Source organism: Mauremys reevesii, linkage group 7 (assembly GCF_016161935.1).
Source record: "Mauremys reevesii isolate NIE-2019 linkage group 7, ASM1616193v1, whole genome shotgun sequence".
In the NCBI taxonomy this organism is placed as follows: Eukaryota; Metazoa; Chordata; order Testudines; family Geoemydidae; genus Mauremys; species Mauremys reevesii.
Window position 1 is genome coordinate 89138929 of NC_052629.1, and position 14703 is coordinate 89153631.

The 14703-nt window shown below is 41.8% G+C and overlaps 1 protein-coding gene across 4 annotated transcripts in view; it reads left to right on the top strand.

Annotated features, from left to right (window-relative positions):
* Positions 1-13090, top strand: part of PPARG (peroxisome proliferator activated receptor gamma) — a 107733-nt gene extending 94643 nt beyond the window's left edge. For all 4 annotated transcript variants that reach the window (XM_039482475.1, XM_039482476.1, XM_039482477.1 and 1 more), the window contains one exon: positions 12100-13090. In XM_039482475.1, coding sequence (XP_039338409.1) covers positions 12100-12347 — 248 coding nt within the window. In that variant the 3' untranslated portion in view covers positions 12348-13090. The remainder of the gene's footprint in view (positions 1-12099) is intronic.
* Positions 13091-14703: the final 1613 nt, after the last annotated feature.

A 14703-nucleotide genomic window follows, 5' to 3' on the forward strand; every position in this document is an offset into this window, starting at 1 on the left:
GATACATATATAGTACATAACCAACATAGACCCAGATCGGGGTGCAGGAGTTTTTAAAACGTCAGTGGATAAGTGGTCTTGGGTATGTCACCCATAGAATGTATTTAGAGTCCAAGTCAATATTGGTGTAGTGAACAAGTACATGGGTGGGGTGTGTCCCTTGGTTCATCAAGGAAGGAAGTGGGTTTTTTCCCTGACCAGCGTTCTCAATTACTCAACCTGGTACTAACGGTGTCCCGTGATGTGCGCCGTGTAGATGTCTCTGGACCACTACTAAATGAGAAACATTCCAAGAAGCGGAGCAGTGTGTTCAAAGGAAGCCCTTGAAACAGGAGATCTGAGAGGGAGCAGCATGTAGACTATATAAGATTTTCAGCAGTTCCATAGAGAAAATGACTGTTTCTTTATGCAGTATTTTCTTTCTTTAAAAAAAAAATCCTGTAAATAAGCTTGTGAATAGTGCCATATTGATACCCCTGGAGATCTTGATCTGCAGAACATCTATGGCACTGGATATTCAGGCTTCCCTCTACAGTCCTGCCAATGTGCTGTAACACTGACCTAGAAGGGCTACCTTTAAGGGGTGAGAATAGTTCAGGCTTTATACTCATTCAGTCCTTAAACTGGCTGTCAACAAGGGTGGATTTAAGACACTCTTTCTCTGGTAAAAGGATTGCAACTATATGCTCATTAGGGCCCTACCAAATTCACGGTCCATTTTGGTACATTTCACTGTTTTAGGATTTTAAAAATTGTAAATGTCATGACTTCAGCTATTTAAATCTGAAATTTCATGGTGTTGTAACTGTAGAGGGTCCTGACCCAAAAAGGAGTTGTGGGGGGGCCACCAGGTAATTGTAGGGGCGGGGGGTTTGCAGTACTGCTGCCCTTACTTCTGTGCTGCTCCTGGCGGGGGCACTACCTTCAGAGCTGGGCAACTGGAGAGCGGCAGCTGCTGGCCAGGAGCCCAGCTCCAAAGGCAGAGCCACTTCCAGCAGCAACACAGAAGTAAGGATGGCATGGTATAGTATTGCTACCCTTGCTTCTGTGCTGCTGCCTGCAGAGCTGGGCCCTCAGTCAGCAGCCGCCACTCTCTGGCTGCCCAGCTCTGAAGGAAGCAGAACAGAAGTAAGGGTGGCATGGTATGGTATTGCTGCCCTTACTTCTGTGCTGCTGCTGGCGAGGTGCCGCGTTCAGAGCTAGCTGCCGCTCTCCGGCCACCAGCCGCCACTCTCTGGCCACCCAGTTCTGAAGGCAACACAGAAGTAAAGATGGAAATACCACGGCCCCCCTAAAATAACCTTGCAACCCCCCCAAAAAAACCCTTTTGGGTCAGGACCCCCAGTTTGAGAAACGCTGGTCTTCCCTGTGAAATCTATATAGAATAGGGTAAAAGCACACAAAAGACCAGATTTCATGGTGGGAGACCATATTTCACAGTCTGTGATGCACTTTTCATGGCTGTGAATTTGATAGGGCCCTACTCGTTTCATAGGGAGTCATTATCTTTCAAGTTGGAAGGCCACTTGCTCCATATCAAAAGAGAAAAGTCCCACATATAAACATTTATGATGGGGAAATGATGCTTGAAAAACTAATATTTTTGCATCAAAATGGAAAGAAATCTCATTGTTTAATAGGAGGTATCAAAGTAATGCAAGCAGACTGAAAGGAAAATATTAGGCTTCAAAAGTAGTCTGTTTTGTGCCCATTTCTGAATGAATTTGAAAGTACGCTTTTTCTCCGCACTAGCATACCCTCCTTCCTATAAAGTTTGCAATTGACAAGATTACTGGAAAAGAGACAAAAGTTTGTTGATGGAGGCTGCAAGGGAACCCCTGTGAGAGGAAGGCCAAAGGGGAAGAAAGAAAGGGCTTTTTCTATTGTTCCTGGTCCTCTTTTTAAGGGGAGTAAGACTTCTAGCTGTGTACATTAATTTGGATTGGACTGGTAAAAAGGAGTATCTCATTTTACAAACTAGCACAGTGGTGAAGGCAATTCTAAGCCTTTTCCCTCCAAATATGTGTAAACCGTTGTTTAGTTAAGCTAAAGTTAACTGTGTAGAACTTATTCTCCTCTGTCTCATTTACTTCTCTGCTGTGGTTTCCTGGTATTTTTTAGTGTTGCCAAAATACGTGGTAAAGAGCTTGAGGTATCTTTAAAATTCTATAAAGCTGCGTGTGGCTGTGTATGATATTTCTGTGAACCTTTATTTCACTGGTCAAGATCTCATGCTGGTTGCATATAGAGAGAATGAAAATTTGTTTGATTGGCTGTTTATTCCCATTATGTCTTAGACTTTTTCTTTGTTCAGGTGTGTTTGAGTTTATAAAATACTTCTCCAAATAGAACTCTTTTACGTGTGTATGTATATGTATTTATGGGGGGGGGTTATGTGTATATCCTACAGATAGAAATACTTTTACATATGAAGGACTAGAGCATACTAAATTTCTGATTCTATTATGTTGGGATTATGCATCCCAACTGTGAAATTGTATTAAGAGAAAGTGAATTAAAACATTGATACACTGAGGCTCTGATTCAGGAAAGCACTAAACTACATACTTGAGTCCATCCATAATATTAAGTAGATGGGGGGCATGGATCAGTGTTCACATCACACTCCCCGTCAATACGCGGGCCAGGGAAGCTCATGATCCAATTGGCAGACCAAATTCAGTGATGAATCTTGGTCACGTGCCACCTGAGGCATATTGTGCATATGCTAAGAAGATTAAGTACATGGTTAAGTGTTTTACTGATTCAGGGTCTGATTGATCCGACACCCTACCTTACCCTCTCCCAGTCCCCACCCCCTCAACAATATAGCACACTGAGCACTAAAATACGCGCTTAACTCAGGGCATGGCTACACTTGCAGATATAGAGCGCTGTGAGTTAAACCAGCCTTTGGAGAGCGCAGTAGGGAAAGCGCTGCAGTCTGTCCACACTGACAGCTGCTTGCGTACTGGCATGGCCACATTTACGGCACTTGCAGCGGCATTTGGAGCGGTGCATTATGGGCAGCTATCCCAGCATGCAAGTGACTGCAACGTGCTTTTCAAATGGGATGGGGTGGGGTGGGGTGGAGTGTGACAAGGAGTGTGTTGTGTATATGTGGGGGGAGAGAGAGTGGGGTTTTGGGGGGCTGAGAGCATGTCAGCATGCTGTCTTGTAAGTTCAGACAGCAGCAGATCCTCCCTCCCCCCCACCTCTCTCTCACACACACAGCATTCCACACTAATGGCTTGCATACCAGCTGTCAGAAATGGAGCTTTGAAGGGGCGTTTCCACATTCCTACAGGAGTTCAAAACAATGACAAGAATGGCCATTTGACTTAAGGGGATTATGGGACGTTTCCGGAGGCCGATCAGAGCTCAGTAACCCAACACCTCGTTCACACTGACACCCATGCGTTGTAGCCAAGGTTCAGCAAATGTTATCCCTCTCACTGAGGTGGTGTACCAGCAGCGCTGTAGCCGCGGAGACAGAGCGCTCTACGTGCCTTGCCAGTGTGGATGGGGAGTGAGCGAGGCTGCCCGGGGCTCCTTTATTGCGCTGTAACTCGCAAATGTAGCCAAGCCCTCAGTTTTCACATTTACTTTGCTTTAGAATTTGTAGAGAAAAAGAATCTTTTAGAGCTTTTCCTGTGGTTTTAGAATTAATGTTGGGGAGTTAACCATGCTTACAAACTACTATATTAAATACAAATAAAGTTAAAACAATGGCTTTTTTTAAAAGCACATTCTTAACATATCTGTACCATATGTGTCTTCAATTTGATTTCTCTTACTTTTCTGATCAAACCAAGTTTTTACTTATTAGCAGTTTAGAGCATGTACATCTGGAGTCTATACAGACTCATGCATCATCAGTAAAATATCAGAGGGGTAGCCGTGTTAGTCTGGTTCTGTAGAAGCAGCAAAGAATCCTGTGGCACCTTATAGACTAATGAATGCAATGCTGCAAAACATCTGTTAGTCTATAAGGTGCCACAGGATTCTTTGCTGCTTCATTAGTAAAATGACAGCTTCTGCATCACTGGTGATAATGCACAGCCAAAAAAAAGATAGCTTCACTCTCAGATCCTATGCTGAGTTTGTAGAGCTGAATATTAGAGAAGAATTGTCCTTTTGTCTTGTGAACAGAGGTGTATTAAAAGCAGGATCCTTGTGATCCAGATTCCTTGGTTCACAGTGGATCCCTACACTGTAGTGAATTTGAGCAGAAGCCCTGACTGACTCTGGGGAGAGAACATACACCAAGAACCTGTCTCTGGGGGACAAACTGGGATGAAGTATTCTGCTTAGATAGGAAAGAACAAGGAGTCTGTCAGAGGGTTGGAGGAAAGAAATGTCTCAGGAGAAGGGGATGCTAGAAGTTTTGGAGAATGGAAGCCTTCTTTAGTCTTAATTCATTCCTGCTTATAAATTTACCAAATTTGTTAAGGAAGTCTCTGAGACAGAATAAATAGGGAAATTACTGGGTCATTTTTGCATAGTCATTCCTCTGACTATAGATGGTTCCAAGCTAGGATTGCCAAACCTCCAGAATTGTCCTGCAGTTTCCAGGAATTAAAGATTAATCTTTAATTAAAGATTATATCATGTGATGAAACCTATAGGAATATGTCCAACCAAAATTGACAACCCTAGTCCAAGCAGCAAGTCTAGTTCCAGATCCCAACTCCACCACTTAATAGCCCACAAATTTGAGAGAATGTTTGGCTCTGGGAATTTGGTCTGACCTGTTGTAAAAAGGTCTAGCTACAAAGTTTGGATCCAGATCCGCACTCAGACCGAGGATTTTGATTCAGTCCTGTCTCTGCTTCTGACTTGTCGGGTCTCCGACTCTATGTTTTGGAGCAGTTCATGAGGCCAGAGTAGCTGTTTTTGTTAACTGCTATATTAAATCATTTAACCACAATATGAAAAATTTGAGGTTTCATCACTGAATATTACCAAGGATTTTAGCACTGACCGTTACAAAAATTACCCTTGTAGTAATCATGTTAGAACAATGAAATACTTCCTAATCAGACAACAACTGCAGATAACTACTGTGGGCTTTGAACCAAAAACCTAACGAGTGCACTGCATGTTACAGACTGGTAAGTAAAACCCAAACTGCTGAGTCATATCTGTCTCCTCTGCAGAAATAGCAGTAGAAAAAAGTGTTCAATCAGCCATTATGTCTCTTTATATATTTTATCATATTATGATTTCGGAATGTGTATTTAAACTCTAAATGACCTTGACTAATGGTGGTTGTTATAGACATAAAATGTAATGTAATTTTGCATGCTAGCATCAAACCTAGAGACATGCAGATGGACATTTTGTAAGTGAGGAATAACAAAAAATATAGTTAATTTTAAGGACATTCAAGCCTGAAAGAGTCTTTCATATATGTAAAACCTATTTTTTGTATACGAAAAAGTGAAGTATCTCTTTAAACAGATACAGTCAGGTAATTTAGACCCAAAATTTGGGGGTTGTTTTGAAAAAAAATGTTCTGCAAATCTCAGAACAATTTTAATTAATTTTTTTTCAATAATTTAAGACAGTTTATTTGGATTTAAACATTTTCCTGCAGTGTTTCCAAACCAAATGAAATAACCTTGTGCTAATGAATGGGAACCAGAAAGCAAAACTAACCAATAATAAACAAAAAGTGAAATGGTCTAGTTTGCTTCCATTGTCCAAGCCAGGCAAAAGACAAGTAGTTAGCAATGAGTACAACTGGTGAAAAGTAAATTAGACTTTTAAAATACTTTCAGTTTTAATAACCTGAAATGACCTTTGTAACACAGATGAAGAAATAGGTCTTAAAAATTTTGATGGTTACCTAAGTTTCCTATAAGCTGCGTGGTCGCACAGCTACCTATTAAGTGTCGCGGAGGTGCTCAGGACTGCGTCGGGGAGAGATGCCTCTCCCCAAACCCCGGCCCCGGCCCCGACCGAGCCCAGCACTGAACCTGCTGTGGCTGGGGGACCGGTGCCCCTCCCCCAGGCCCTGACCAAGCCCAGCCCCAGACCTGCCGCGGCCAGGGGACAGGCACCCCTCCCCCAGCCCCAGTCCATCCCCAGACCTGCCACAACCAGGGGACAGGCGCCCAGCCCCGACCCAACACAGCCCTGGTCGGGGGACAGGCGCCCCTCCTCCCAGCGCGAACCTTGACCTGTCGCAGCCGGGGGACAGGCGCCTCTCCCCCCCAGGCCAGGTGCTGCTGGAGAGAGAGCTGGAGGGGAGTCCTATCTCCCCACTGTAGCCCCAGGGAGCCATATGGCACCCCAAACCCCTCATCCCCAGCCCCATCCCAGAGCCCACACCCCCAGCCGGGCCCTCACCCCGCATCCCAAGCCTCTGCCCCAGCTCTGAGCCCATCATCCCCAGCCCCATCCCAGAGCCCACACCCCCAGCCAGAGGCTTCACAAACACCCCCACACTCCAACTCTTTGCCCCAGCCCTGAGCCCCCTTCCACACTCCGAACCCCTATGCCCCACCCCACCATATGAATTTTGATATGTGCACCAATATGGAAGTGATGTGATCTCCATATAGGTGCATATAACAAAATTCATTCCACACATGGGTGGGAAAAATTAGAGGGAACACCAGGATGATAATAGCCCTTTAATAGCTCCTCCATAGCACTGCACTCTGTGCTTGCAGGGAATGGACTCAATGCGCTCTGTTCTCCAGTAACATCGACAGTTACACCATCCTCCCACTCACATAAGCTTAAAGACAATATCCTGTTTCACCCCTCTCTCATCTTAGTCTTCTCTCACCTTAACAATTGCCACCTATTCATCCTTGCCCCCACCCCCCGTCACCTCCTTTCTCTCTACTGTGGTCTATGAAAATGCTGTTGCTAGGACTGATCCACCTCTTCCACTGCTTAGTCTATCCTCTCTTCAAATCTATATGCTGGCTTCGTCTCACTTTCCATGTCAATGTTGTTCCTGCTCATATCGTTGCTTCTCATTTCTATCTACCCTCCTCTAACTATCTATGCCTGCGTGGCATAAGCACCAGTGTGCACAGCACTAGGTCAGCAGGAGACACTCTCCAGCTGACATAACTACCACCACTTGTTGAGCTGGTTTTATTATGTTGACAGGAGAGCTCTCTCCCATAGGCATAACGCAGCTACACAAGTACTCTTACAGCAGCACCGCTGTATTGATTCCATGTATGTGTAGGCATGGCCTTAGTTTGTACTGACATTCCTAGTGTTTTTTTATGTAGCCTATTGTAAAACTAGACAAATATCTGGATGAGTTGATGTACCCCATGGAAGACCTCTGCATACCTCATGGGGTACTCGTACCCCTGGTTGAGACTCACAGATCTATACTCTTCCCAAGGCTCCCAACTAAAGACCCCATATCTATTTCCCATTCTTGTACCTTCTTCCACAGTGCCACCTCTGCCTGGAGCTCCCTCTCTTTGTGCCCTGAATGACCTCCCTTCCCCTACTAATCCCTTCACAAAAAACACATCTTCTTCTACCCTAGTGAGCGTGGTTAACTTCAAGCTGTGCAGGTAATGCTTGCAGCTTCAACCCAAGTGTCTCATAGGTTTGAACAGTATTGTCTTGTGTCTGGTCTAAATAAGCTTCTTGAGACAGAGATGGTGTCATCCTCTGTTTGTAGAAGAGTATAGTATTCAAAATAATGGCTCATATCCTGAAGTCATTTCTCAGGCAAAATCTATATTGCCTTCAATAGGACTTTTCTTTCTTCGGCATCTGGTTATTGAAAACTAACAGGTTGGAGGTGGGGGATAGCTCAGTGGTTTGAGCATTGGCCTGCTAAAGCCAGGGTAGTAAGCTCAATCCTTGAGAAGGCCATTTAGGGATCTGGGGCAATAATCTGTCTGGGGATTGGTCCTGCTTTGAGCAGGGGGTTAGACTAAATGACCTCCTGAGGTCCCTTTCAACCCTGATATTCTGTGACCCAATAGGCCTTTGCCAGCTTCACTGATCCTAGTTCCAGTGCTTCATTAGGCTGGGTTTTATAAAGGAGCCTAAGGAAGTCAGCCATTGAACTTCAGTGGAATTTAAATGCCTAATTCACTTAGGCTCCTTTGTAAATCCCAGCCTAGATGCTGACATTCTGGGTTTGCTTCAGAGGCCCAGCAAGTCAGATTTGGGGATGATTTGCCTTGATTTGGGTTTTACATCTGAAAAATTCACACCTTGATAATTTCCAGCATCAAGACAGACAGAAGGGAAATGGAGGCTAATCCCAAGGGAAATAGAAGCTATGGTCTTCATGCTTGTTTGACCTGTATTTTGCTGTGCACTGAGTCATATCCAGCTGGTTCAGTTTTCCTCATCAGCAAGGCAGTGAAATTTAAAGCTGTAGCATCCAAAAGACAAAATTATTAACAGCTTAGAAATATCCAGTTGGGAGGTTTATGAAGGATTGATATGAGCAAATGTGTATTGTACCAACTTCAATGTACCCAGGTAGTCTGAAAATAAGTCTTGATAATTTATCCAAAGTACAGTAGGCCATTTTAAAAATAAGTCTTGATGATATTTCGAAAATCCTCTAGGAAATCAATAAGAAAGTATTGTTCATTTGCAGGTGGTTTTTCTGTTTGCAGATATTTACACTACAAGATATTTTTGGTTATATTGCCAGTAAACTGGTATATGTTTATATAAGTGACCTCTGCCAGCCAAGCACAGGTTAATAATAAAATCAGGAACAAAGGAAAACATTCTTTAAAAATGTACTAAAACTTTTGGGATAATGATTTCTGGGAAAAGATTACTATGGTGTGTAGTACACTGAGTGAAGAGGGATAGCTAGTTTCTAGAAAATCCATGCTGATAAATCCTGACTTTCCTCTACATAAATAAATATTTTGCTTCAGTTTATGTAATGATTTCCTCTCTTTATGATTTTGTGATTGCTCTGTTCAATATATACTTGCAAATGCTAGAAATGAGCTTGAGCCAAAACCCCAAATCCAAGTGCCCCTGAACTTCAAAGCTCAGATTTTGATCTGCAGCTGCGTCAGACTAACATTCTATTTGAGAAGAACCGGAATGACACATCAAACACTGCTCTTATATAGGAGAGATTGTTGCATTGTGATGAAAATTGCTTTCTCCTCTCCAGATCCAGATCCACCAAAACAACAAGCCACTAGTTTTGGTAACTGAATCCGAGGTTGTTCTGCAGAGCAGAAACCATAGGACTACTAATCTGGCCCTTTATAATGTCCAGGCATGATTTTCCAGTGGACTAAGGTTCTTTTAGGTCACCCTGGTAGAATAAAAGAGGCAAAGATGACCCTTTGACTATATGCACTGAAAAGGGAATCTCCCCATCTGGCATAGAGCTGGTTTAAGGCCTGTACACTGACCCTGCTCCCAGTCCTCTTCCAAAGCAACAGGACAGAGGCAAAGAGGAAACACAGCCAGAGTACAGTGCACTCCAACTATTTTATGCTTCCCAAGGCCTATAGGGGACCATGGTCAGCCCTAACATAAATTAGCTTAGTCCTGAGGTTACTGTAGTTTACACTAGGGGCTGGACAAGCCCCAGACTTGCTTAGTACATGGGGATTATAAATGTGGCATAAAGCCACTTTTATTGCCCCCCACATACTCCTTTATTCCTGCCCCAAGCACAGGGATAAAATGATTGAGAATCAGGTCTTCTCTCTTCATAAAAGTGCTTAACTGTAGATATTTTATCCATGATGGTGTTGAGTTTCTTGTTAAAGTTGTGATTAGTTTCTTGGCTTGTCTGCAGTTGGCGTTTCTAACCATTGGTGTAGCTATAGCTGCCCTGTTGCAAACCCCTAGTGTAGACACATTACATCTGTGTAAACCACAGATTATGCTATGCTTCTTACCCTGGGTTCAGATTACACCAGTACAAGTGGCGTTTCATAGCAGTGTGATGCATCTCCTGTAAAGGTTTGCACTGGGGGGAAGCCATATCAGTTGTAGTTTCACTGGTGACTAAAAACCTAAGTCTATACAAGGCCTAAAACATGGCAACATTGTAAAAGCAAAGTGAAAATGAACTGAGATTCCTGTAAAGATAGTGCTGAGTTAATCTGGTGACTGGAGAACAGGTACTTCATCTATCAACCCCAACTTCAGCCAGGCAATAATACCACTTAGTGCTTTATAAAGGAGGTAAGCATCATTTTCCCCATTTTACAAAATGGGAAATTGACACAGAGCAGTGACATGACTTGCCCAAGATTACTCTATAGGCTAGTGGCCAAGTTGGGAATAAAATCAAGGTCTCCTGGGTCCCAGTCTAGTGCTTTATCCATTATGACACACATCCTACAGAGTACCTAATCAGCAATTAATTTAGAATACCCCCTCTCCTTTCCACACTGGACAGGTCTCCATATCGAAGAAAATACCTCCATTGTGCCCAGATGTATGCACTGCTTGTTATTGATCAACTTTTGAGACTAATCTGTTGGCTAAGCAGTAAAATGATTAACTTCTGCTTTGTCATGGGCACATGTAGGCCATACCCAATGTAAAGTTGGTTTACTTGGTTATATAGTAGCAACCTAAGAAGTAACATGTCATTGACAATAATTATCAAATGTGACAATTTAGTGCAATTACAACAGCGTTCGGCCATGTCCTTAACTTCTGTGGCCATAGATTCAAATTTTTTATTACATGAAGTTAGATAAATTGCCATGAGTCATGTTAAGTAATAATGGCCACGACCTAATAAAAGGAGTTGGAGGAGGGAGGAGTTAACAGAACAAATGTTGCTATTAAAGATTTAATCTTTCTGTCAAATGGTTTCACATGAAATAAGAGACCTAAGCAAAGCTATTTTTAAAGAACAAGACATATCAGCAGCATTGCCCTGCAATGGAATGCTATTACTAAATAAAAAATCATGTATTCAAGTAGTCAAGCCCAGATAGACATGGCATATTGGAAGAGAAAAGGGAAAATTGGTCTCAGTATTAAAAGCCTGAAACAAAAAGAAGGGCCAGATTCTCCAGTTCCATGTGGTTCCTTTACATAGCTCATGTACTGAAAGGGTTCGAATTCTGGTTGTAAATGTCTAAAACAGAATTCCCCTCTTGGAGGAGAACTCTCTGCTATCATGAATCCAGTAGAAGCAGCTCCAGCACCAACCCCCCACCCACACACACACCATCCCTCAGGAAGCAATGTCACTGATGCAAGAATCCTCCATTGGCATAAGGTTCCTGAGATTCCCTCTAACTGATGCCGGGGCGGAACCAGGGAACCATAACCAGCTCTCTGAAAGCCCAGTGGAGTATGGACTTTGGGGAGAATTAAGCACAAAATCTTTAAATCTAGCAAGTTAGAATTATGAAGACACTGTGGCCCAAAATCTGTGGCCCTCAGTCATGTCTCCCATTGAAGTCACATTAGTGGCTTGACTAGTTTGCTTTTTCAGCACCCATCCAAGTTTTTATATTACCCTCATCATCATAGGAAGAATCATTTGCAGATTTTAAAGAGGTATCAAACACTAGTAGATCCAGTTGTTTGTATGTTGATGTCCATTGATGATTTACCCAGTGAAGACTTTGATGTCCTTCAAGTGTATCTTATTTACTTACTCTTCCTTCAACAAGGGAATCTGGTGTAGGATATGCATTGCAATGTACTACATACATACGTCTATACAAGGCCACCGAGAGTGGGTTCGGGCCCTGGTGAAAAAAAAATTTCGGGCCCCCCAGCAAGGGCGGACCGGCTAAACATGGCTGACAAAGCCAGGGAAGCTGGGCCCTGGGCCCCCTTCCGGACTGCCGGGCCCCAGTAATTTGTACCGGCTCCCCCTCACCCTCGTCAGCCCTGCCTCTATATCTGTAACTAACCGATGCTTGTACCCTTTCTAAGACTATTTTTCTTGTGAATGCTTTAATAAGAGGCTGTCCATTAAAAAAAACATAGGAAATCATCAAACAGCATTCAAAAAGTGCAACTTTTAGATAGTGTGTTGGAGAAACCTTTGAGAAAGCGAATGACTGAGGTGTTCTTCTCCAAACCAAAGTTACTATTTTATTCACCAGTTCCTTCCCCCACTATTATTTTTCCTAGATCGCCCCGGTTTGTTGAATGTGAAGCCCATTGAAGATATACAAGACAATTTGCTGCAAGCTTTGGAGCTCCAACTAAAGCTGAATCACCCAGAATCATCACAGCTGTTTGCAAAGTTGCTTCAGAAAATGACGGACCTCAGACAGATTGTAACAGAACATGTGCAGCTGTTGCAAATAATAAAGAAAACGGAGACAGATATGAGTCTTCATCCACTCCTACAAGAAATCTACAAAGACTTGTATTAATGACCACAAAAATTCTAATCTGCTGACATAATGTACGTTCTTCAAATTGCACTATTTCTTTGAGGGAAAACATTACATACCTAAGAAATTACTGTGAAATACCATTTAAAAAAAGAGAGAAAGCTTTAGTATAGTAGATGTATTTTATGCATATTGTTTATAAAGACACATTTACAATTTACTTTTAATATTAAAAATGTCTATATCATGAAATTGTTGGCAGTATTTTCAGAATTAATTTTTTAACTATCTTATTTCTTAAACAAAATTGCTTGTCCAATATGTTTAAAACTTCACTGAAGTTGGTTAACAGTGCAGTTAAATTTTCAATTTAAAAATAAAAGTCTTCTTCCTCAAACATGTCTAGAGGAAATCCAAGATACTACATCTGGTTCTATAAGTGAAACTCAAAAGTTAGCAACAAAAACAATGATTGAATCTCAGGTTATTGAAATTCTTCATGAGAACTCAGAAGACTATAATTATACATACTGGGCTTGATTACATTGGACCCACTTTAAGACTCTTACACTGCCATCTCCAAATATAAGTGACATCAGGAAACCACCAGCAGTTTACGACATTTTTAGGAACAAGAAACCTTTTTAGTTACCTTAGTCCAAGAGCAGTCTATGCTATGCAACTGGGGCTGAGACCTATTTCACATTATGCACCATCATCAAGCAGCATATTCTGCTCAAAGTGCTATGTAAAATAGAAATAAAGTGACTTATGAACATCAAGCAGGGTTTGGATTTGTTCTTCAAGTCATAAACCCACAATATAATCTCTCACTGTGTTAGTTTGTCTTTCAGATGTCAGTGTTGGGAACATGGAAGTTTTGAGCTGTTCATTACTCATTAATTTTGTTGTGTGTTGTCCCCAACATGTTAAGCAAGAATACACTAAGGACCAAATTCAGAGGCTAGTTTGATTGAATCTAAGGGAAGCTGCAGTAACTTGCACCTTCTTTTAGTACTCTCAGCATTGAATTCATACTCCCTTAGAGTCAGACCCAGGAATCAACATACACCCTTAAATGCCATCTGTGACATTGGTCCACAGAGGGAGTCTAGTTGATGTAAGTCTCACTGAGGGGCCAAGAGAGGGATGTTGCAAAAAGAGCAACTAACCGGAAAGCATATGGTAAAATAGGGAGTTGACACCAAGTGAGAATCCCTTGTTGTTTTTATTTATATGTCACAAAGTATGCCTTAAACTTAGTGAGCCAAGTTCAGAGGTGATGTGTAAGTGGACCAGGAGGAGGGTATAAGTTTGTGTGTGAGTCTTCAGAATTTAGGCCAGATCTTTACTCATGGGTGAGTTTATTAATGTCATGACTGTTCATGTTATGGGAATGAATAATCCAACAAAAAGGAAAAGAGTATTCTGCTCGCTGACAAAGAAGTTTCTGAGTATAATCTATTTATAGGAAACACACTTGAAGAAAAATTATGATAAACACCTGAATACATCTTGGACTCAGCTACCATATCTCTTTCCAGGCCAATCTAATAAAAGAGCAGGGTGGCAATACTTTTTGCTAAACACTTCTCTTTCATTGTTTCAGTACAATTTATAAATACAGCGGGCAGATATATTTTAATTCAGAGGTTCTTGAAAAGTAAACTTCTCACCTTGGCCAATGCATATGCTCTGAATCACAGACAAGCTTTTTTTAAAATCAGTTTTTTAGTGACTTGCGAAGTTTTATGGAAGGGGATATAATTCTAGGGGGGGATTTTAACAAGGTGCTTAATTCCATTTTGGATCAATTGTATGTACACAGAGGTGTTGGGGAGGAGCAAATGCAAATTTGTTGCATCTCTCAGAAAATCAGGATCTGGGGGATGTCTGATGGGAAATGAATCTGGATGTCAGGGACTATACATATTATTCTGCTACTCATGGATCTTATTCCAGGATTGATATGATTTTCATTTCCAGGGTTTTGGCTAATTTGGTCAAAAAAGCTAAACTGGGAGTTATAACTTGGTCTGATCATTCCGCTGCAAGATTGGGACTCGGTAGAAAAATAAAGGGCCTGGTGGTTGAATGGCGCTTTGTTGTATCACCCCCTTATAACCATAAACTGAGAAAAAAATCAGTACTATATAGAATAAAATGATATGAGAGTTCTCTGAGACGCTGGAAAAGCAGTAATGAAGGGAATACCTATAAATAAAATATCCTACCTCAAAAAGATGAGAGCTCTTGAAGAAGATACTTTAGTTAAATAACTTTCTTTTCTGGAAGGAGACATAAATCTATAGGATCTAAAAAAATGTATAAGAAAATAATTGAAATTAGAGGGAAGATTAAACTGTTACAAACAGGTAAGGCTGAGCAAACATTT